Below are 23010 nucleotides of genomic sequence, written 5' to 3' on the forward strand. Positions count from 1 at the left end.
ACCAACCCCCCGCTTCCAGTGAGTAAGGCGGCCTGATGTGGGAACAGTGGAGGGCGTGGGGGGGGGGGATTTGGCCGTGATCCAGACGAGGTCTCCGAGTCCAGATGAAGCAAAAACCTGTTCCACATTAATATGACTTCATATCACACATATGAGAGAGAAACTCTGCTCTCTTATTATAGTCAAATGTAACGATCACTGAGACGACCCAAATTTGCCTTCCGATCAGTTTGGTCTTTGTGAACAGAAAAAATTTAATATTTACTGTAAAGGCTGCAATGCTGTCAAGCAATACTATCAGACAAACCAAGGGAGCGTTTGTCTGTATACAGCAGTAGAGCAGGGGTGGGCGGGACATTTATCGCATCAAAGTTTTTTGAGCGTCTAAGAGCATTTTAGAATGTCCATACATCCATCCATCCATCTTCTACCATTTCATCCTCCACATGAGGGTCGTAGTGGTCGCTGGTGCCAATCCCACCTGAGCTGGCATAGGGCAAAAGGCAGGGTACACCCTGGACAGGTCGCCAGTCCATCACAGGGACACATATAGAGACAAACAACCATTCACTCTCACACCAACGGTCAATTTAGACTGTCAAATTGACCTAATCCCAAAATCTGCATGTTTTTTGGACTGAGGAAGCCCACGGACGCAAGAGCGCTAATCACTACACCAAGTGTGACCCTTTTGGAGTTGTCTTACTTAATAAACTCTAGAAAATCCAGATATTGTGAGTTAAGAACAGAAGTTATGTGACTTTACTTCATGAGCTGAAATTCAATAATTAACTTCTCAGTCTTCATTGAAGAGGTCAAGCTTGATCACAACTGCAGGAGACATTTTTTGTTTTTGGTATTTAGTTGTTGGTTCATCCGTTTTGTGGGTTTGTAGATTGCTGCTGGTGTATACAAGCAAGCGCTCCCTCAGTCAGGTCTGATAGAATTGGGTTTATAGATGAAGAACACAGGATACTGTACAAATGATGTTACATTACAAAACAGAGGCAGAATAATATCAACGACTGTGCATTGCAACTTTAGAATAACATACTGCAATAATGCAGTATTTGCCCTAAGCTGAATTTTACAGCTCAAAACTATTTATAATTCAATAGGATTTACAAAAGAAATGACAAACAAGGACTTAAAAACACAGACTTTTTAAGTTATCATGAAGCTGAACTCTGATACAATAACTGTGATAAACTGCTTAACTGATAAAGAGCTTTTTTTTTATCAGTGAAGACAGCGAGGCAGACAGAGCCACTGCAAAGACATTTAAGTAAACAAGTAACATTTAAGTGCTAACATAAGCTGCTCAACTATAAAAAAGGAAAGTTGGAAAATAAAGTGATAATTGAAATTTCCCTTCTTTGCCACAGAACAATGAGAAGTGATGAGAACACAAGGCTCAACTGTTTATACTCTCACTTCAGCAGTGACATCTTCTGTGGCTTTTGAAGTCAGAGGAGCAGTTGAAATCTTCCAGCAGGCAGCTGCAGCCCGGGTGGAGTGTTCTGCTTTGTCGAGGTCCACAAATGATAAGGACGAGTAAATCTGATTGATCGTCATGAGCCACTGGATTTGGCAGGGACTAATCTGATAAGATTGTCCTTAATATGTTTTTGTCAAACAAATTCACTATACATGGGCAGTTCACATCAAAGTTAGAATGCCATTGATATGTGGATGTGTGTCTATGGTGACAACTGAAAATATATACATTTTTAAGAAAAATACATTATTAAGGGCATATAGTAACTTCTATACTTCACAGATTTTGCGTTAAATATCAAAAGACAATCATTTAGAATAGCCTAAAGTATGTATTACACAGCAAATGGGGAAATTCAACTAAAATGTAATTAAAATACTTTTATTACAGTTGACCTCAATGGGTGAACGATGTGTTCTGTTTCAGTGGATTAAAGAAAAACCTCGTGCAGTCTCTACCATGGTACAGGGAAATATTCAGAGTTATTCCTATGGATGCCTGAATGCTACATTAAAGGGTAACAACAATTTGTTTTGTGCAATTTATTCAAATTATTTATGCAATTTAATTTTTTAATTTAATTTAATTTAATTTAATTTGGCTAAATCTGTGCTGTTTGGTTGTGTAAAATCAATAGAATACAGTAAAGTTAATGCACAGCAAAATGAAGTACCCCTGATAAAGGCCTCAGTTTGCTACAACTCAACACAATAGTGCATAGATATTTTTTTTTTATTCTCCCATGCACAACTCAATAATCATCAAGGCAATAGAACTTCTCCACAACTAGTGAGTGATTTTAAAATCTGTGGCTGTGCATGTAATCTGACTCTTAGTCAGGAGTCTGTGGTTTGTGAAAAACCATCAGATATAATCATCTCATCACTACTTTGCACCAAGACATTGAAACAAACTGAGGCCTGACTTTGACGGTGTCATTTTTTAATCCTTTGCTATGAATTATTGTACTGATAAAAAAAGCTTTTTAACTTCAATTTCTTCAGATATCTTGTAGTTTTAAGTTAAAACAGCAACTTGATGCTCAGTTGTTGAGTAGCAGTTGAAACGAGTCATACTGGTTACATAACTGTACAGAAATGGAGCCAAACATTTTACTGTAGGTGAGAATTCCTCTTTACTTAACAGATTTCACCTAAACTAAGTTATATTTACCTTGCTTTTGTCACACATGAGAACATGTTTTAAAATGTTTGTGTCTCTGTTCAAATCCACCATGGAGGCTTCTGATTGGAAGAGAGCCGCCCTCCATTTCCTGATCTTTAAACTATTGATGATGTCATTGCTGACATCACCGGGACAAACCAAGTGGAGGGTTTTCCTTTTATACAGGTTAGTTATGTTTGTGTATGTTAGGCCTTCAACAGTTGTGCATTAGGATGATTTACGTGTAATAAACACATTAAGGAATGTAAATGAGCTTCTGTAGTAATTCATGAATATTTCTGGATTTCTATGTAATAAAAGAATTACATGAGTTCACCTGCTTTGTCATGTTCCAGCTGAAGCAGTGTAGGTGTGAAATAAAGGTACAGTGTGTAGGATTTAGCACTGTCTGTTGGTGATTTTGGACGTTGCAGCTGAAATTCTCTCACTTCACTTTTCTATTCCAGGCTTATCGTAGAAACCATGGTATCATCTTTAGATATCATTCAAATTAAAAAGCTGTTGACAGTTTGTCAGTTAAAAGCATGGTGTTGATATTGAGGACTCTCTCCTCATATCAACATAAAGGGTTCATTCATCACAACCACCATTTTTGCAGGAAGTGGCTCTATTCACCTATCCATAGACATATATAACTGGCAGCATATACAGTATATTATGTCAGTCTTTTTATGAGCTAATTGCATCTTTTCAGTCACTGCCATGACACACTACACAGTAAGGTGTCTTGTAGCTCCCTCTAGTGGTTTTTCTGTGAAAACAGGGAATAAGGAAAATGTTTGTAGGCCTATGACAAGGTTAAAGGTTAACCATTTGCACATTCCTTACACCAGTCTACATGTAATAAAACACACACACAGCTCCAAAGTGCTGGGATCAGAGGCTAAATCTGCTGTAATCCATGTTTATTATTTATTCTCTTTCTCTTTGCTGCTGTGACAGTGTAAATGTCTCCACTGTGGGACAAATAAAGGATTTATTATCTTATCTTGTAATGTTAAAAACAAACATCAGAAATAGGAAGAATATAGAAAAGAGCAGACTCGTCCATGTGGGAACATTAACATTTCAGGTCATTCCGCCCTCAGAGCTTCTGTCACTCTCAGGCGTCAAACTAAAGTGGATATGTGACCTTTTCATTATCAGCCAAAAACTCACGCCTTAAGGCTTGTTTTTAGGGTTCGAGCACAAGTTGCATAGACCCCTCTTGAAACTGTTAGGATTATTCTTCTTCTTTATTCTTCCTCTAAATGAATCGCGTTTTTGAGGCCCTGAACATGCCCCAAAACTCCCGAATTTTTGCTCAGACCTGGTGAAAAATTACGTATATTAGTGGTTCGGGGAATGCGTGTCAAAAAATTGCAAAAATTGCAAAAAAATTGCCCGAAACAGGAAGTAAAGTCTAACATTGTCTGATCTGCACGAAACGTGATACGTGAGTCAAGGAAACTTCCCTGAACACGTTTACGGACACGCCTTTCACCCAACAGGACATCGGCCATTTTAAACAGGAAGTGCCCTTTAACTTTTCCATACATTGACCGATCTGCACGAAACATGATATGTGACACCAGGGAACTTCCCTGAACACGTTTACGAACATGCCTTTGACCCAACAGGAAGTCGGTCATTTTAAACAGGAAGTGCCCTCTAATTTTGTGCAGGGACGCTGCTGAAAATAACTAAGACTGAAAATAACTAATGTTGCAAGCGGTAAATGAACGGGAGATGAACTAGAGGAGTGCGTGGTGACGTGGGCGCACGGAGACTTGCGAGCCTTCAAGCTCGAACCTGTTCAGAACAGTTCAAAAAAATTATTTTGTGGACCAAACAAGACATTTGAGAACATCATTTCCAGGTTTGAGAAACAATGATTAACATTTTTCAACATTTTCTGGTCCAAGGAACCGAAACAAATTATTGAGTGGTGAATTAATTAGAACAAAAAAAAAAAAATCAGCCCCCTTTCTCCACAAAAGCATCATCACACAACCAAAATGTCAGTCATCTCTTCTTTTTGTCAAATTCATGATGCACTGGATGCTGAGACTGAAAGAATCGTCTCCTCACCCCTCTCTCCATCTTGGGTGACCAGTGTTTGCAGCTTGCAAAAAGCCACTGACATCTTTGTCTACCGCTCGGTTGTTCCAAGTCTGATCTTTACTTTGGGAAACATCTTGTACATCTGTGCCTCACACTTTGGTGTTTTATTTAACTGCTGAGTATTTTCCTGCACTAATGTGTGGAGTGTTATCTGGCTGTGATTCATCACATCACCTACCTGAGGCTGAAACAGTCAGAAATTGCAGCATTGCATGTGTGGCTGCTCATATTGCTGCTGGTGGTAATGGTACTGCAACACTATTCAAATAACTATTTGAATAGCACTTTTCAAAACAACTCTACAAAGTGCTTTCCATAGTAGAAAAATTAAAACTTTAAGTGTAAAATGGTAAAGACAGAATTAAAAGATAAAATGAAAAGCCAGATGAAATAAAACAGTAAAAATACATCTGTAGTTTAAAGAAGGCATTTTTAAGCAAAGTAGTCTAATATTCAGTGGCATATTTTTATGCATTAGCCACATTTAGTGTTAGAAGTGAGATGGGGGCAAGTAGCAGCATCACCATCCACTGTAGCATTCCCTGCTTTAGAGTCCAATTTATTATATTCCCTTTAAAACCTTGTACAAATCCATATAGGGTTTGAGTTTTCTGGTTAAGATCAACCAAACACTTGGAGCAGTGTCAAAAGGTGCCAAGACTACAGTAACAGATCAGTGCAATTCGTTTTTATACAGGAGCTGATGCACGCGGTGCATTTCGGCGTCTGACGTCACGCCGCGGTAGTTTTCTTCTTTTCCTCTTCTTTTTTTAAAGTTCCCTCGTTCTTTTTTTGAGGTTTTAGGGCGGTTGGTGCATTACCGCCACAAGTTCCCTCCTCCCGGAGCAGTTTCAGTAGTTAAGCAGCGACACTTTTTTCGCGTCGTTTTTTTTTCGTTCCACGGCTCGTGCAGCTTCTCTTCAAAGTAATATCACGGAACTTTTGGCTGGAGGAAGTCTAAATAAGAAGAGGAGGAGCAAGTAATCAGCGGTCATCAGCTGATTGAAAAACACCTGTGTGAAGACGAGCAGGTGTGTGGTGTCTTCTTTTCTGAGGTTTTATGGCGCCACCATCTGATATGGAGTGTGCATCGAAATGTTGATCTAACTGAACTATTACTTAAAAGTAAAAATAATAATAAATAATAATGATATATATATACATATATATGTATATATATGTATATATATATATACATATATATACATACTACAAAACACACACAAAAAAAACCTATATATGCATACATATACATACACCTATTCATACACACACACACACACACACACACACCCTATATCCTCCCAAACAACTTTGTGATTTCAAGAAACAGAAGTAATATCTTGTTACATTAACTCCGGTTCTTCTGCAATACATCTACCAACTCCAATTCCTCATCAATGTCTCTCAACTTTTTAATCATTACTTCTCTCTCCCTTTGGTATTTCTGACATTGTGTTATAACATCATGAATGGATTCCTCCTGCCCACAGTGATCACATCTGTCTGTATTGTTTATTGATGAGAAATAATGTGTTGTTCAATCCTGTATGGCCAAATCTGATCCTCGGTATTATATTTTCCTCTTTCCTGCTTTTTTCAGTGTGCCTAGCCACTCCCACTTTTCTTTGGATACTGTAAAACCATCTAACTTTCCTCTCCTCCTCCCACTGTTTTTGCCATCTCTCCTTTAGTTTTTGTTTAATGATCCTGTTCATTTCTGTTTTGCTTAATTGTTTTGCTAAATCTATGTATCTCTGTATTGTGTAACCTTAGTTGCTACATATTTCCTTGTGGTTGTTGTTTTTAATTATTTTATGATTCATATATAAACATTATCATTATAATAACGATCATTATTCATATTCATATAACTATGTTTGCAGCTAGAGCTCAAACAATTAATTGATTATTAATCGATTACTACATTAATCGACAACTATTTTGATGTTTGAAGCTTTTGTGTTCCACTTTATTTTAACCTTGCTGGACTGATAACATCAGTCTCAACCTCATCAGTTAAGTGTTTCATGAGCGAAACTCAAGGCACTCACATGGACGAGAGATAGAACCGAGTATCCGTGATAAACTTTATCTTTAATGTCAGTCAGTCAGTCATCATCTACCGCTTTATCCTCTACCAGAGGGTCGCGGGGGGTGCTGTGCCAATCTCAGCTACATCGGGCGATAGGCGGGGTACACCCTGGACAGTTCGCCAGTCCATCGCAGGGCCACACACAGATAGAGACAAACAACCATTCACTCTCACACTCACCCCTATGGTCAATTTGGAGTGTCCAATTTACCTATCCCCACATTGCATGTTTTTGGACTGTGGGAGGAAGCCGGAGTACCCGGAGAGAACCCACGCACACACGGGGAGAACATGCAAACTCCATGCAGAAAGGCCCTTGTTCCAACCGGGGCTCGAACCCGGGTCTTCTCGCTGCAAGGCGAGAGTGCTAACCACTACACCACCGTGTGGCCCTATCTTTAATGTATTGATTAAAAATATTCAATATGGTATTAATATCAAAACCGCCAATTGTGAGCACTGACAGATGCAATATTAGGTGATACAGAAGCAGTTTGATACCCGGTCCTCACTAAAACATGTTCTCCACAAACTCAGATTCACTGTAATATTGTTTTCCTTCCCAAACCCTCACAAAACTTCCATCACTCTTTTAATTCACACACACACGTCTGCTTGGACTTCTCTCAGTACCTGAGGGAGCTCCGTCTTTAACAGACTGAAAACTCATTTCAACACTGCTGACATTTCACCAGCACTCGAGGCCTTCAGTTGTCTTTTTTCTTTTCTAACATAAATAAACACGTTAATCTGTTGAGTGGAGACACTTTCTACTCTCACTTTGGACCTGCAGCCACACACAGCTGTAGTGAAGTGGACAGAGGTCAGGACAGCGTTTTAGGCATTTTACATGACGGACCTTTGCACTGTCAAACCCTTCACTTAACACAACCACCGGGCAAAGGCTTTATCTACATGATGTGTATGCGTTAGAGGTGACACTGTAAAAGGGCAAATGTGTCGACCGTGACCCTTCTGCACGCCTGGCACGTTTGACATTTTACTCCTAAGATGAAGGTAAATTAGAAAACTTTTCCGCCGCAAAATGTGGATTCAGTGTGGAAAAAAATCAAACATGAACAATCCAATTAAAGAGATGACGAAACACGGACAAATAAAAAGCGACATTTAATGTACAAGAAGGAAAATGAACTGTATACGCAGGCAGAACGAGTGCACACGGCTTCAGAAAACGGAAACAGGCGTGGAGCGCGGTACCACATCAATTAAGTGTTGAGGCTGAACGACAGCAAACAAAAACGTATCTTCTGAGACACAGCAGCTTCTCAGAAGAACAGCTGCTGTGGAAGCTGTGGCCAAAACATAATAACAACAACAACAACAAAATCAACGAGAAAAGCAAAAAAAAAAGTGCAGAATTTTAAAAATTAAATTACCAAAAGTAGTGGCACATTTTCCCATGTAATGCTGCAGTTCCATAAAATCACATTAACAAAGCCGTCAACCAGCTGATCAGCTGTACTCTGATAGTGGAAGTACATTCTATGACAGAGTACCACGAAAACACTGCAGTGCTGTTGCGGTACCACATCAAAAGCAAAGAGAGGAATCACAGTTTACTGACGATTGATCTTGAAGCCACGTTTTAAAAAGAGGAGGAGGAGGAGAAAAGTTTCAAACATAGTGCAAACACAAAGAAGCTGCTGCTGCCGACTTCAAACTCAATTAGCATGTGAGTACCTTTAGTTTTTTTAATTTTACTTTCATGAGAACCTACAGGATATTCCCCCAGACACCTGATTAGATTGTTGTAATAAGTGCTTGTTAATTATAAATGAAGGTAAGTGGACGTGAGCTTTTACATACACTGTAACGTCTGAGGAGGAAAAGCACAGGAAAACACTGCTCGGCTCAACAGGAAAAATAAAGCCAACCAAATCATTTGGAGTTTTTTTTAGAACATAAGTTTGAACATAAAACATATGGACACTTATTTGTTAAAAAAAAAAAAAAAAAAACACTTCAAAGTAATACAAACCCAACGGGAGCCAAATTTGAATCATGTGCCAAATGTAAATGAACTACTAACAAGACTATTCAAGTTTTGAGAGGAAGTCACACTAAAAACACACTCTTTCACAGTCCTGTGAACAATGAAAACGCCGCCTGTGACTTGTGGTCTCCTTCCAGCAAGGTGATCCTTCATCTGCAAAGCACTTACAAGACCAGCAGGGGGCCCCAAACTCTGGTCACAGTGTCTCTTCAATACTATTATTAGCAGTCACATTCATTTTAAAAAGCAGGTACCAACACTAAGGTCCACACAGGAGCCTGCGCAGACTTCACTGGACTAGACATCTGTGGTGCGGATGCCGTCGTCGTCCAGGCTGAAGGGGAAGCTGCATCTGGTGTGAGACTGAGGCTGCGAGCGGTGTCTCCGACGCCCGCACGCCACATCCCCAGACGCCGTGAGCATCCCCAGTCCACTGGTGGAAGGGACGGGATTCGCGCTCGGGCAAGGGGCCGGCGCGGAGAGGGAGTTGGAGGAGGAGGAGGTGGAGGAAGAGGTGGAGGAGGAGGAGAGAGAGGGTAAGGTGGGCACCGAGCTGAACGCGCAGTCTTCGTCCTCCGCGTCCAGGATGGAGGGCTCGCACGGTGGGACGGGCGTCCACGGCTGCCAGCCCGGAGCCACAGAGCAGGACTTCACCAGCACAGGTCTGCTCTCATCGCCGTGTTGACCGCGCGGCGCAGAGGAGGAATTGTGGCTCCGGTAGAGGGAAGACGCACGTTTAAATGAAAAACCCTGCAATAAAAGAGAGAGATGAAAACACCAGCTTAAAAATCCTAGAAGGGCATCCTGGACAACATAACAAGCAAAGGATAAATAACTGACAAGGGAGCAAAGAAATGGTGAAATGTAGTTACTGTTTGTATTGGAAATAAACAAAAAGAAACATAATCAAAAAAACAAAACACACAAGCTTTATGAGTCACGCACACACAGTCAGAGAAAAGAGATTGTTGTTGATGTCTTGTTCCAGAGGAAACAGAAGAAACAACAGCGTTACCTTAGGGGGACCTCTGAACTCCTGGATCTTCATCTCGATGTCCTTGATCCAACCGTGCATTTCCTCTGGAGAATCTGTCTGCAGAGAAAAGTTATTACAAGTTAAGAGTGTAGCATGTCTGCAGTCTTTTTCACAGATGATTGCACACACACACACACACACGATGTGAGTGTGTGAACGAGTGAATGGTTTGTCTCTCTATGTGTCCCTGTGATGGACCGGTGACCTGTCCAGGGTCTGCTGGGATTGGCACCAGCGACCCTCATGTTAGAGGATAAAGTGGTAGAAGATGAGTGAGTGAGTGAGTGAGTGAGTGAGTGTCACATCATTTTTGCATCTTTTAAATGCAGTTATTTCTGCTCAATCAAAACAATAACCAAAAAAAAAGCCTATGATGTCAGAAATAACACAGGGACACTTTCATGGACACATGGCTTTTAGGGGAACGTGGAGTAAACTAGGGTGAATTCAAAAGATGTATTTTAAAAATTGCTGTGTTAAAAAATACAATGTAAATAGATGTATAACGTGTAAAAAGCAGTGATAATAAGTAAAGAAAAAAAAAGTTGTTTATTGAAATGTTACTGTTAAGAACCAGAGCCTGCGACTCACTAATGAAACAAACTGCTGCAATGACATATTTCCACAGGGACATTAACATTTGCCACTGTGGTTTATTTTGATCCCCGCTGCCATTGGCCTGTTAAAGTAATAAAAACATGTAATCTTTATAAGGAAAACTAAATATATTTGTACCCTATGTTTAAGGAGTTACGTCATCAGCAGGAACAGTGATGTCGATAATTGTTTCATTATACCCTCGCTGGATTTAGTGAGTTAAGCTTCTTTGCTGCACATTCTGTCACCAAAGCTCTCAACACGGGACACAAACGCACAGGGGAAACAAACAAGACAACAATTTCCCATAACCGCACATCAAACGGGGTCTTTTCTTATTGTTTTGAGCAGCAGAAAGTACATACTGTTCACTTATGTCATGTTAAGGCAAAAATGATCTGTTTTTGTTTTTTTCCTGTTGATGTCATGTGTAAGCAGATATAGTATATATATATATATATATATATATATATATATATATATATATATACACATTTTTATTTTCAAATATTTTTTAATTTCGGTGTCTAAACCATCTGGATTTTGCTTAATTTTTTTTGTCATGCTTCCTTTGAGCCCGTCCCTCCTGATCACATCCCCAATCTTCATCAGCTGCGCAGGATGTTGTTGTTATGGTAACAGATGGCTGTGCCAGTTTCACAAAAACAAACTTTTCATACTTGTGCCACACATCAGCAGCAGAGCATTTAGAGAAAACAACTCACACACACACACACACACACACACCTGCAAATACAGATCACCGTCTTAAATCAGCGAATCAAACCCTTTAAAAACGAACTTTAAAGAATGACCGGGTGAAAGGGATTTTACCTGAATGTAGAAAGTCCGGGAGCTGGTGATGATTTCAAACAGGTTGTCTCTCAGCAGGAGTTCCCTGTAATGAAGCACAGAGGTGGTAAAGCAAAGCAACATAAAGAGTCTCTTTCTGTGACTTCATAAACAAAGTGGCTGGATAAACAAAACAACTGTGGCATGATTTGTTTTTGAAATGCACCTTTAGAAAACTCGGAACTGTAAACGAGGCTGCTTCTAATAATTCTAAGACACTTTGTTTCTTACAGGGACAGTATTGTATCAGTGTGTCACAAAATTAAAGCGACATTTCACTTAAAAAACTTAATTTTACCTCTTTTTCCATGTAATTGTCAACGTATAAGAAGAGAAATAAGGTCTTATTTATGGTCTTGTTTGAGAACCACTGATCTGTAGAAGGTTAATAAGTGAACGTAAAGCAGTTAACTCTCAGGGTTTCTCTGAAATCAAGTTGCCAGATCATTTGTGATTTTGGCAGAAATATGCCTGTGGCACTAGAAATTACGATAAAAGCATTTATATTTTGGAAGATCTGAAGGCTGACATAATCATAGAATTGACTTATTTATGAGAAAAGTACGAGTGCATATCTACTTTTCCTCAACCGATCCAATTTTACCACTGACTGGAAATGAAAACACTTGTATACTGGATATATAAACTCCCAGAACAAATCTCTCTTGAGGAAATAAGAACACGAAAGTGAATAGTTCTGTATTTCTTAGAAAGAAAATGTACCACATGAAGCCTTTAAGCCAGTAAAGACAGTGAGTGTTGCTGCCACAGGTGGATTCCAGACAAATCTGAATCAGAGAACTGCAACTAACTTACTCCTGCAAGGTTTCAATATCATGTGACATGATGACAACATACGGCACCAGACAGAATTTTAGTCAATACTGTACAATATCATCTGCCAACGTATCCTGCTGTCTGTATGTAACCTGCAGGTGATTGATATTGTTTATTATAATTGATTAACTGGTTCGGTTTTTGTTTTTTCATCATTAAAGCTGCCTCTCGGATTTTTTCAGCGACTTAAATGTGAATATTCACTTGTTTCTTTGCTCCATTTTGTGCTAATTTCGGTTTACTGACATTTGCCAGCGCCATCATTTTTAGGTTTGGGGATAATTTTTTTTCTGACATTTTCTTTTTTCTCATTTTCTATAATGAAACGACAATCATTATCTGCAGCCCTGCTAGGCAGGAGCCTGTCCAGAGTGCATCATACACTCCTCTACAGTTACTGTATTTGTTCATTTGTGCACCAGAGAGACAAGTCCCTTCAGTGATTGGTGTTTGACTCACCCTGACTTGACGAGACACTCGTGGACCCTCTGAATGTCCCTCAGTTGAATTGCCCTGAGTGGCTCCTTGTCCTGTAACAAACACAGACACAGGGTCAGACATGAGCAGACAAAAAAGACCATGGCAGAGACTCTACATAAAAAATGGACGTTTTTAAAAAAAAAAATAAATAAATAAAAACAAGGAAGTAGGAAGGAAGTAGCAGTTAGCCACCAGGGGGCGAACCCACAGAAAGCAAAAGGAACTGTGTTTGAATGGACGGCTACGGTAACAATGAGTGTAGTCGTCCACTATGTCCATTTTTCTGTACAGTTTATGAACCACAGTCTCCACAAATACAGACAAGAGGACAAAAGTCCTGGATCCTCACCACCTCGGACTTGTAGTAACTGACTGTGTTGTCGTCCAGAGTGAAAAACCGCCTCTTCCAACTTTTCCTCTGAAAACATACACCGCATTACACACAGTGACTTTATTACTCACACGTGATGTGGCGAAGTGTTCTGAGTACTCACCACATTTCCCTGTTTCACACAGTAACCACATCTCAACACGCCCAGCCTGTTGCCCTTCCGCTCTCTCCCCTCGGTGTCTTCGTTCTCATTCTGAAACGAGTCATCATTAAACCATCGCCATTACCTGTGCAACAGTGCAGGTCACTGTTATTTATACGCTCGGGGGGGGTTGCTATTTTTGCTTTGTCGACGTTAAACCGTAGAACACAGAGCATTTAGGCTGCTTTTTTCCCCCCCATTACTATGTTAAAATGTATATACAGAGGATATAAGAATGTACAGTACAGAGCACAACCTATAGGCCTCTAAGGAAATGATCATTCAAATACCACTGTCAGATTAAATACATGACATCGATGGGTCTAGGGCTCAAACAAATACTGGATTATTAAACGACTGCTATATTAATCGTCAACTATTTTGATAATCGATTAATCGCTTTGAGGTGGGTTTTTTTCCCCCATAATTTTAAAGATGTTTTCGGATTTTTCAGCTTCTTAAATGTGAATATTCTCTGGTTTAGAAATAATCCAAACTGAATCATTTTGGTTTGTGGACAGAACGAGACATTTGAGAACATCATCAATTTCGATTGTCGATGAATCAAGAAAAGAATAATTTTTTTGCATCAGCACTGGTCGAAGCTTCCTCTCTCCTTTACCTGGATGGGAGTGTGCACCACGACTCCGCCGATGATCTCAGTTTTGTAGGCCTGCTGTCTCTTCCCACCGTGACTGTCACCGATCACCGCGGTCACATCAGACCTCTGTGGTGCGGGGCCAGATTTAGGAACCTGTCAGCGAGTAGAATGACATTATGTGACATTAGTGGCAGAAACAAACTGAAGGGGAAACATTTGCTTCTAGGGGCCAGTGGTCATGACCACACAATATCTACTACAATACTACAATGACTATTTTTTATAGATTACAGAAGCCAATGTGTTTACATCCATGTCACATGCTTTAAATGACAAATACTAAGAAAGAAAACACTGGAAGTATCACCTCCACTGAACCAGTGCAGATTAATACAGTGGTGTAAATGAATAGGTCGAGCAGAGTCAGCTCCAGACTCTTCACAGGAAGCAGATTTATCCCCTATAAGATCATTAGCTCTCTCGTCATCCTCCTCTTCCTCACATATACTTCACACACTGGTAGTGTGACATTAGATTAAGATGAAGTGAGAGATAAGGTGACTGTAATCATTATTATTATTCCTGTGTAAATTACTTTGTACCCTGGTTTATACAGTCGAAACAGTATTTCTGATTTTCCTCCACGTACCAGCAGTTTGAGAACCATGGAATTAGATAAAGACACGCGTATAAGTTTATGTTCTTTCTAGCATAAATAGTAAATGGTCTGTTGTGCAAAAAACTTTATTAGGTACAGTGTAGGGCTGAAAAATTCGCAATACAGCTTACTGCATTTTTCAAAGAGACGCAGGAGACGCAATATTTGCTCAAGCCAAAATGTGTGTCAAAATATCATTTTAGATGAATTATTATTGCACATCTTATTCTGCAGACTGAAGAGAACATTTTCCTTTCTCGCAGAGCTGCACACGTATCACACATTAATCCTTCGCAATTGCATTTCCTGTCAAAGTCATTGCAATTAGATCATTATTGAAAAAAAATCGTTCAGCCCTGGTACAGTGTTCCAACAACTTGTTAACACACACATCTCACATATCAGCCAATGACATGGCGACGTCCTACAGTTCAAACTCAGCACAAAGGAAGGAGGAAAATGCTGATTTAAGTGACTTTGAATGCAGGCTTGGTTGTTGGTGCCAGACAGGCTGGTCTATAATCCCTAACATGGCTGTCAAACCTGGTGGATGACATTATATTTATTATGGTGTCGTTAAAAAAAAGTGGTATTTTATATAAAAAAAAAAAAAAGGAATAAAAGTTCCCTACTCTCATGTGACTGAGGATGAAAAAAAGGATATCGCTAAAACAAAATGCATTTGTCACTGTTTTACTTCTCCCTGCAGTGACTTTTTTTATTTATTTATTTATTTTTATAAAAAGGACCTTTTTTTACGCAGTTTCATTGAGGCCGAGGAAGCTGCGAAGCGGCGGCAGAGCAGCGCGCCGAGCGAAGGGGGAAGTGAAAGAGATAGTGAGCAGCGCTGCTTCCTGTGTCAGTGAGCAGGTGAGACAAAAAGAGAAACACTCTTCTCTGTCAGGAGACATCTGGATGGTGCCGGTTATAAAGACCCCGGTCATGTCAGTGTACACAAATATTATGCAAATGTGCCTGACGTGCTCACCCACACACACACACACACACACAGTGTTTCGACACCTCTACCGCAGTGACACAAGAGTGTTATATGGTTTGTATTTATACGGTTCTTTTTTAACACTATAGTTTTCACCCATTCACATTCACACGTTCACAATCTCCTCATACATTAAGGGCATGATGTGTGCAGTAGACTGCAGCCGTGCAGGTCAAATCGGTTTTTGCCACATCACCACAACCTGCAGCTTCCTGCACCGAGGTGGAAACTAACACCCGTACTATCAGTAACTGATTTCATTTTTCTATGTGGACATTACACAAAAGGCTCTTATTTTATCATTTAATGTGAAAATAGTGAGCGAGTGAGCGGCAGACAGACACTCACAGTGATCTTGCTGGCCTTGTTGAGAGCAGCGACCCAGTCCCTCATGTCGGCGACGTCATTGGCCTGAAGGAAGTATCGCCGCGAAACTGCATTTATGACTGCAGGAGTTTCAAAAAAAGTAAAAGAAGAGGGAAAAAATGAATGTCCACGTCGTATTCAGGATAACCACATTAGAACATTTTATGTAAGCAACATGAACACCAGTGTGGTGCTGCTGCTGCTGCATAACATTGACTCACCAAAGCAGAACTCTGTCTTGGGCTTTTGCTTCGCTGTGGCTTCACTGACCTGGAGAGGAGGAGAGGAGAGGAGAACAGAGGAGGAAAAAAGGAGAATTTTATTGAATTTGTTTAAAAACTTGTAATACACTACAGCCAGCCTAGTCAAATGGTGGTCCGTGGGCCACATTTGGGCCCAGAGTAACCTCTTAGTGGCCCAGCCTGTGGTCCAACCAGAAACAATGAGAACCAGAAACTAGAAAAGTAGGCAAACACTTGTGACATAAATTCCTACAGTAGCACTGACCATGAATGCAGCACTCTGTGTAATGTGAGATGTTTATGTAAAGGTCAAATATCCCATCATGTTTGTCTTATTTTAAAGAGAAAGAGAGTTGATTCTACGCACTTATATAATAATACTCACAGCTAATACTGTGCACCTTTTACATTTTTAGCTGACCTAGTCATCTTCTTTGCAGTCGAACACAGACCAACTGTCTGCTCTCATACTTAATCTGTGAACTTTAGATCTTCTCGTCTTTGTCATCTTTGGGGATTGACCTCTAGATCACAGACTCGATACCCAGTTGATTCCACTGAGTCAGATAAGCCTGATGTCATTCTATAAACGGTGACGTCTGGAGATCTTCACACAGAGACTGAGACGGAGCTTCAGCTCAGAGCTGCGTGTGACCACCGATAACCCGGAGCGTTATCTGTGTATCTGTGAAGCCTATTTGCATGTTTCCATTTGTGTGCACTCTCTGGGAATGGATGAGTTCCAACAGTTACACCTCACAGCGGCTGGCAGTCGAGAGAGATTACCTTCGAGATGTAGGTTAGTTTCAGGCTGCCGACGGAGCTGGCTCCACTGGGCAGGTTCTGCAACACGGACACGCACATACTCGTCATTGGTTACACGGTTACACGGCTCCTATTGGTCAATTTGACTTCCTCTTGCCGTTTGTGCAAGCATGAGTAACGTGTGTGTGTGTGTGTGTGTGTGTGTGTGGAGCACCTGAGGGTTGTCCATGTACCACAGCAGAGCATTTCCCTGCGTGTCCAGGATGAAGTATCGTCTCTGGAAGCGGCAGCTGTTCTCCTTCTCCTCTATGTCCAGAAAACCACACACGCGATTCAGTCGGTCCAGGTACGGCATGCTGCTGCTGCTATCACATATCACTGGGACAGATGGACACAGAGAGAGAGACAAGAGTCACGTCTGAAGGAGGTAACAGACAGAGACAAGGACAGGCAGCTGTGGAAGAGAAACCATCTTTCATTTCAAATAAATGCACACACACACACACACACACACACAGGAAGAGAGAGACACGCTCACACTCAGCAGTTTTTCATGTGACGTGATTGAGGCTGAGCAGCAAACCCCGAAGCCTGAGGCTGAGCTGAGGCTGAGCTGAGGCCCTCCACCACCACCACAGCCAAAAATTACAGACTGCACTCAGGATCTGCACACACGCACATTTCCACTGGCCAGAGAAGAAAGACGAGAGCGAGGAGAGGAGAGGAGAGGAGAGGAGAGGAGAGGAGAGGGGAAAAGAGAAGGAGAGGAGAATAGAGGCTTGAGGGTGTGTGTGTCTGTGTGTGTGTGTGTGTGTGTGTGTGTGTTCATTAAGAGGATGGCATGCACGTGTGTGTCACTGTTCTAATCAGCCCCGACACTCAGGCATGCTCATGGTTATTTCACTTCATCCACAACAGATATTCTGACAATAAATTGAAGGAGTATTATTTCATTCTTCTGGCAGAATGCTTGGCTTGAGAGTTCTGTTTCATAACATCTTTATTGAGCTACGGTGGGAACTCTTCAGTCTCTCTGGACTGAGCGTAAAGTTATAAAAATGACTTATTGTACAGCTGTAGGATTATAATAATACTAAAGATTTTTTTTTTTCCCCATTTCACAGGACGTTCCTTTCCCAGATATTTTAATGTATGGAAAGAACCTGGTCGTCATGTGGCCCCACAGGTGATATGATGGCAAACATCTGTGGCCGAGTCTTATTTTCCAAGAAGAAGACAATGCAACTGACATTGATATAAAATATAAAATAGGACCGTCCTGGCTGCAAACCTCTCCAATTAATCCCACGAAAATGTCATCATCATCATCACCATCACCATCACCCAACAAAACACAAACAAAAAAACCCTTCTCGTCTTCGCGCGAGCGGCCGAACCTCCTGTCAAACTATTTTTAAGACCATGGTTAGGAAAATACTTCATCTTGAAACTGCTTTGAAAACCTTGTGGGCTGAGCTTCTGATGCGTCAGCCATTCAGCATATTTTCTCCTGCCGTTATAATAAGTCAGAGAAATACAAACGAGCCAGTGGCCCTTCTGCAGAAAAAAACCTGGGTGTAATGGAAAAGTAGGAACAATGTGGCAAGAGGTCAGATACCAGCGACGGTGGCACATAAACACACACACACACACACACACAGCGCTTTCTGGTTTAACCATTAACCGTCACAGGGAGAGAAAGAGAGAGAGAGAGAGAGTGAAAGAGAGAGAGAGGCCACGCTGTGGAATCTCTGGCAAAAACTTTACCAAGAAATACAAGCCAGGCAGTGTTTATCCGATTTATCAGTAGCTGATGGATATTATCTAATCTACCAGTGAAACTAAACACGGTCTGTGTGCACGAGGACAAAGCACGGCACACACACACACACACACAGTCCACCACAGATGTGATTTCAGAGATATTTTCTTCTCCCACAGTCAGTGTGGTGAAGTGACACACACACCAACACACACACACACACACACACACCAACACACAGATGTTCAGCATCTTTCCTCCAACACAGAAACCAGGAGTAAGAAAGGCTGGAGAGTCAACTCGTGAATCTTTAGAGCTGCAACTGGCGATTTATTTCTCGATTCATCAGGTAGTTGTTTGGGCCATAAAACGTCAGAAAATGTTGGAAAAAATCCAGGAAATGATGATGTTTTTTTTTTGGCCACAAACCAGAGTTTTTCCAGTTTTAATGATTTTCTTTGTCAAATGGAGCAAAGAAACCAGGAAATGGTCACATTTAAGAAGCTGAAAGATTTAGAAATATTGTCTTAATAATTGATTATCAATATAGTTGCAGCCCTAGATTAAAATTTTGGCAGTTTGGCATTTTGGCAGTAAAAAAAAGAGGTCAAAAGAGGTCAAAGGTGATGCAACGACATACATATTTGGCTTAAGTCAAACACGACGGACTTTGTGTTTAATCAAGATTCAGTTCAATATCCACTGTGTAATAGGTTTACATGAAGGAGCATTTTCACTAAAGATGCCATGGAAATATTAAACTGCTCTGTATTTCAATACGACAAGTAAAACTTGAGTGAATGAGTGAATTACCACAACTAAAACCACTCCCAGTAAAGTGTGTGTGTGTAACAAGTGCAGCTGTCGTCATTTTTTGCTAATTGTGTTGTTTTAAAATGTGAAATTAAAAATGATTCTTCTCTTTCTCAAACTTACACAACAACTCAGTACTGTAGGAGTAGTGATTAAGACAGGGCCGGTCCAAGCCTTTGTGGGGGCCTAAGCTGAATTTGACTTAGGGGGGTGGGGGGTCCAAGAATATTACTGATATTTTTATTTACATCAAACCAGTGTCACACTTGAAAACACAAAAAAGTGGCCTAGTTAATTTATTAATTACAATTATTAAATACAAATACAAATACACTTTGACGTGTAAAATCACTTTTATGTTAAATCTAATGTCAAACTTTAGGATTAATGATCAATTCCTATTATTTCTGAGATAATAGGAATTGTCACTGTGATGTATGTTTGTGTAAAAAGTTGATCTGAAAATCAACGATGTGGAATCAAAAGATTTTTCCACCATAATGAGGTATTAAATTTTATTATTCAAATAAAAAAAAAAAAAAAAAAGAAAAAAGAAATCGCAAAAGTATATACTATAAAAACCTATTATATAACTATAATAGCTTTTGGTTTTGGACAAAACAAGTGACCTAAAGACGATGTTGTGTATTTTCTTTTTATGGTAATTCCTTGGTCTGTACATATTTCTGCTCTTAGCTGAAGGAACTGTGACAAAAACAAAATGTTCTCCTGGGCTGAGAGAGATCGATCAGGGCTGCAACTGACGATTAGTTCCACAAGTATTCTCTCCATTAATCAAGTACTTGTTTGGTCCATAAAATGTCACAAAATGTTGAAAAATGTTTCCCAAACCTGGAAATGATGACGTTCTCAAATGACGTGTTTTGTCCACAAACCAAAATGGTTCAGTTTTAACGATTTATTCCTCAAATGGAGCAAAGAAAACCAAGGCAATATTCACATTCTAGAAGCTGGAAAAACCAGAAAACAAAAAAACCCCATTTTTTTTCATTTCATTTGAACTATCTTGCGTTTCATCACGATGAATGATAAAACTGAAATACGGGTTTCAATGGTAACACAGGTGCAGCTGGTTTATTCACAGCATAAATAAATAAATAAATAAATGTTGATTTGCAGGCAGCAAACGTGTGTTTATGTTTTGGTGTTTTGGTTTGTCGCAGCACACAAACGCCACGTACCAAATATCACACGTCTCGCATTTTATCATGGGGATTTTTGATTCAAAATAAAAATCTTAATAACATTTCTGGCTTGCTCTATGTGCGGCTACACCACAGTCACTGATGTTAGTGGTCACTCTTTACTCCAAACTGAACTAATCGCAAAAGCTGCAAATGAAATCATTCTATTTTTGTTTGTATTGTTCTATGTTCTGTGCAGTGGAAACAGTTCCTATCTTTAAATTCACATCCTTGCATTTTATTATAAAAGTTAATCAACTTATTTTTATATAAGTGTGTGTGTTTTTCATTACTCCAGAATGAGAGCTGGAAGATGGAAGCTGCCACTTTGTACCACCATGTTTTTACAGTAGCCCACAACGAACAAACTAAACATAGTTTAGTAGTTTGAACACGAAGGCTACATATGTTCTACAACACACTTATAAGGTGAAGGATATTCAGCTACAACATACCCACAGAGACGTTCAGATGACCAGCCATACGGTTTAAATCTGATGTGATCTGAACGTGACTGTCTTCTCAAAGTATCAGCCTGCAGCTTCTTGACCTCTCGTGGCACAACTTTTTTCCTTCTGTGCACAGTAAACTAAACTAAAATACAAAAATACTGTATCTTATTTTGATAAATGGTGTGGCTGCTGTACTATATAGTTTATTTTGGTATTTTTATGAAAACATATAATATATAATACATTATAACCCAAACCAGATTCATATCCAGATACAGAGGTGACAATGTGATATAATGTGTTGTGTCCTGCAGATTCCTGCCAATACAAGATACACTAGATATGCCCACCCCTTGTCAACATGAGGTCACAGGCTGCAACAATTATTTCATTAATTGATTACTAAATGAATCCTCAACTATTTTGATAATCATTGAATTGGTTTTAGTCCTTTTTTTCAGTAACTGAAAAATGTTTTCTGGTTTTTCAGCTTCTTAAGAGTGAACACTTTCTGGTTACTTTGCTCCATAGAACAAAGAAATCCTTAAAACTGAATAATATAAATTTGAGAACGTCAGTTTGACAAACGCCGATCAACATTTTCTCACATTTTACAGACCATACAAGTGTTGTAATGTAACAAAGTACAAATACATTTCCTCTAACCATCTTTGTTACTTGTTACTTACTACCAAATAAAATCAGAAGAAGAGTTGGTCTTATGGTCTGTATTCACAGTCTTGTATAAAGTACATAAAGAGGATACTTGAGTAAAAGTACAAGTATCTTACCAAAAAATGAGTGTGTCACTTTTTTTATAATATTATTGAAGTAAAAGAAACTTAACAGACCATTACCAACTCTCCTTCTTCTGATTTTATTTGACAGTAACGAGTAACAAAGATAGTTGCTAGAAATATAAATAACAAAGTAAAGTACAGATACGTGAATTTTGTACAGTAAAGAAGCTGCAACATGGGGTTAAGTGTCTTGCTCAAGGACACACATAGACTAGCAGGGACAGGAATTGAACCCACAGCCTTCCGGTTGACAGACAACTCGCCCAATACTTTTACTTCTAAAAGTACATTGTGTATCAGAAAATGACTTTTGATACTTAAGTACAGCAAATGTCATATACTTTAAGACTAAGTAATATCATAAAAAAGTGACTTCAACTTCTACTGAAGCCATTTTCTGATAAGATACTTTTAATAAGGTACTTTATGCAAGACTGCAAACAAGTAGTCCATTATGAAAAGAATGTTTATTGCAGCTCTAAGTTGCAGCAGTGCATGAATAAAGGGATTGTGAGTGCAATGAAAAGCTTAGATGTTACTCAGCATCACCTGACAGACCCACAGACAGACAGACAGACATGATGACAGACATGTTCAGCTCAGATGACCTGCACTGACTCACCAGAACCAACGGCCTGCCACACCTACTGCACACACACACACACACTGTGGACTGTCTGTGTGTGTGTGTAACTCACCCTCTGTGGAGACTCGGTGTGTCAGTCACTGTGCGCCACAGCCTGCGCCACAGACAGCGCCACAGCCAGCGCCCAGCGCGGCTTCGAAGCAGAGCGGAGCAGCAGGACACTTGTTTGGCTCGACCCCGGTGAACACCAGCATGGTCCGGCAACTTTTAACAACTTTAGCGCGCTGCACACACTCACGACGCCGGCGTGGATCGGACTGTCAGCGGTATCATCTGTTTGTTTGCGTGATCGGATTACAGACGACTCGTCTTTTTTCCGGGTAGGACGCCTCGTTATTAGAATAAACCAGCCCCGGATGTGATCTATGCGCCCTCTCAGCTCCGGCCGGGTCCTCCTCCTCCTCCTCCTCTCTCTCCTCCTCCTCCTCCTGCTGCTGCTGATCTGCTGCTGCTTCATATGAGGAACTAAA

The 23010-nt window shown here is 40.2% G+C and overlaps 1 protein-coding gene across 1 annotated transcript; it reads right to left on the reverse strand.

Moving 5' to 3' along the window:
• Positions 1–7990: 7990 nt before the first annotated feature.
• On the reverse strand, positions 7991–22920 carry plekha2 (pleckstrin homology domain containing A2). The gene is made up of 12 exons (XM_058637044.1): positions 22593–22920; positions 17077–17240; positions 16884–16940; positions 16077–16125; positions 15838–15935; positions 13853–13984; positions 13192–13281; positions 13047–13115; positions 12677–12747; positions 11363–11426; positions 9911–9988; positions 7991–9645 (listed from the first exon to the last, which is right to left on the reverse strand). The coding sequence occupies exons 2-12, from the start codon at positions 17215–17217 to the stop codon at positions 9193–9195; spliced, it is 1302 nt and encodes a 433-aa protein (XP_058493027.1). The 5' UTR covers positions 17218–17240; positions 22593–22920; the 3' UTR covers positions 7991–9192.
• Between the last annotated feature and the right edge of the window lie 90 nt (positions 22921–23010).

This window comes from Solea solea, chromosome 8, assembly GCF_958295425.1.
Source record: "Solea solea chromosome 8, fSolSol10.1, whole genome shotgun sequence".
Classification (NCBI taxonomy): domain Eukaryota; kingdom Metazoa; phylum Chordata; class Actinopteri; order Pleuronectiformes; family Soleidae; genus Solea; species Solea solea.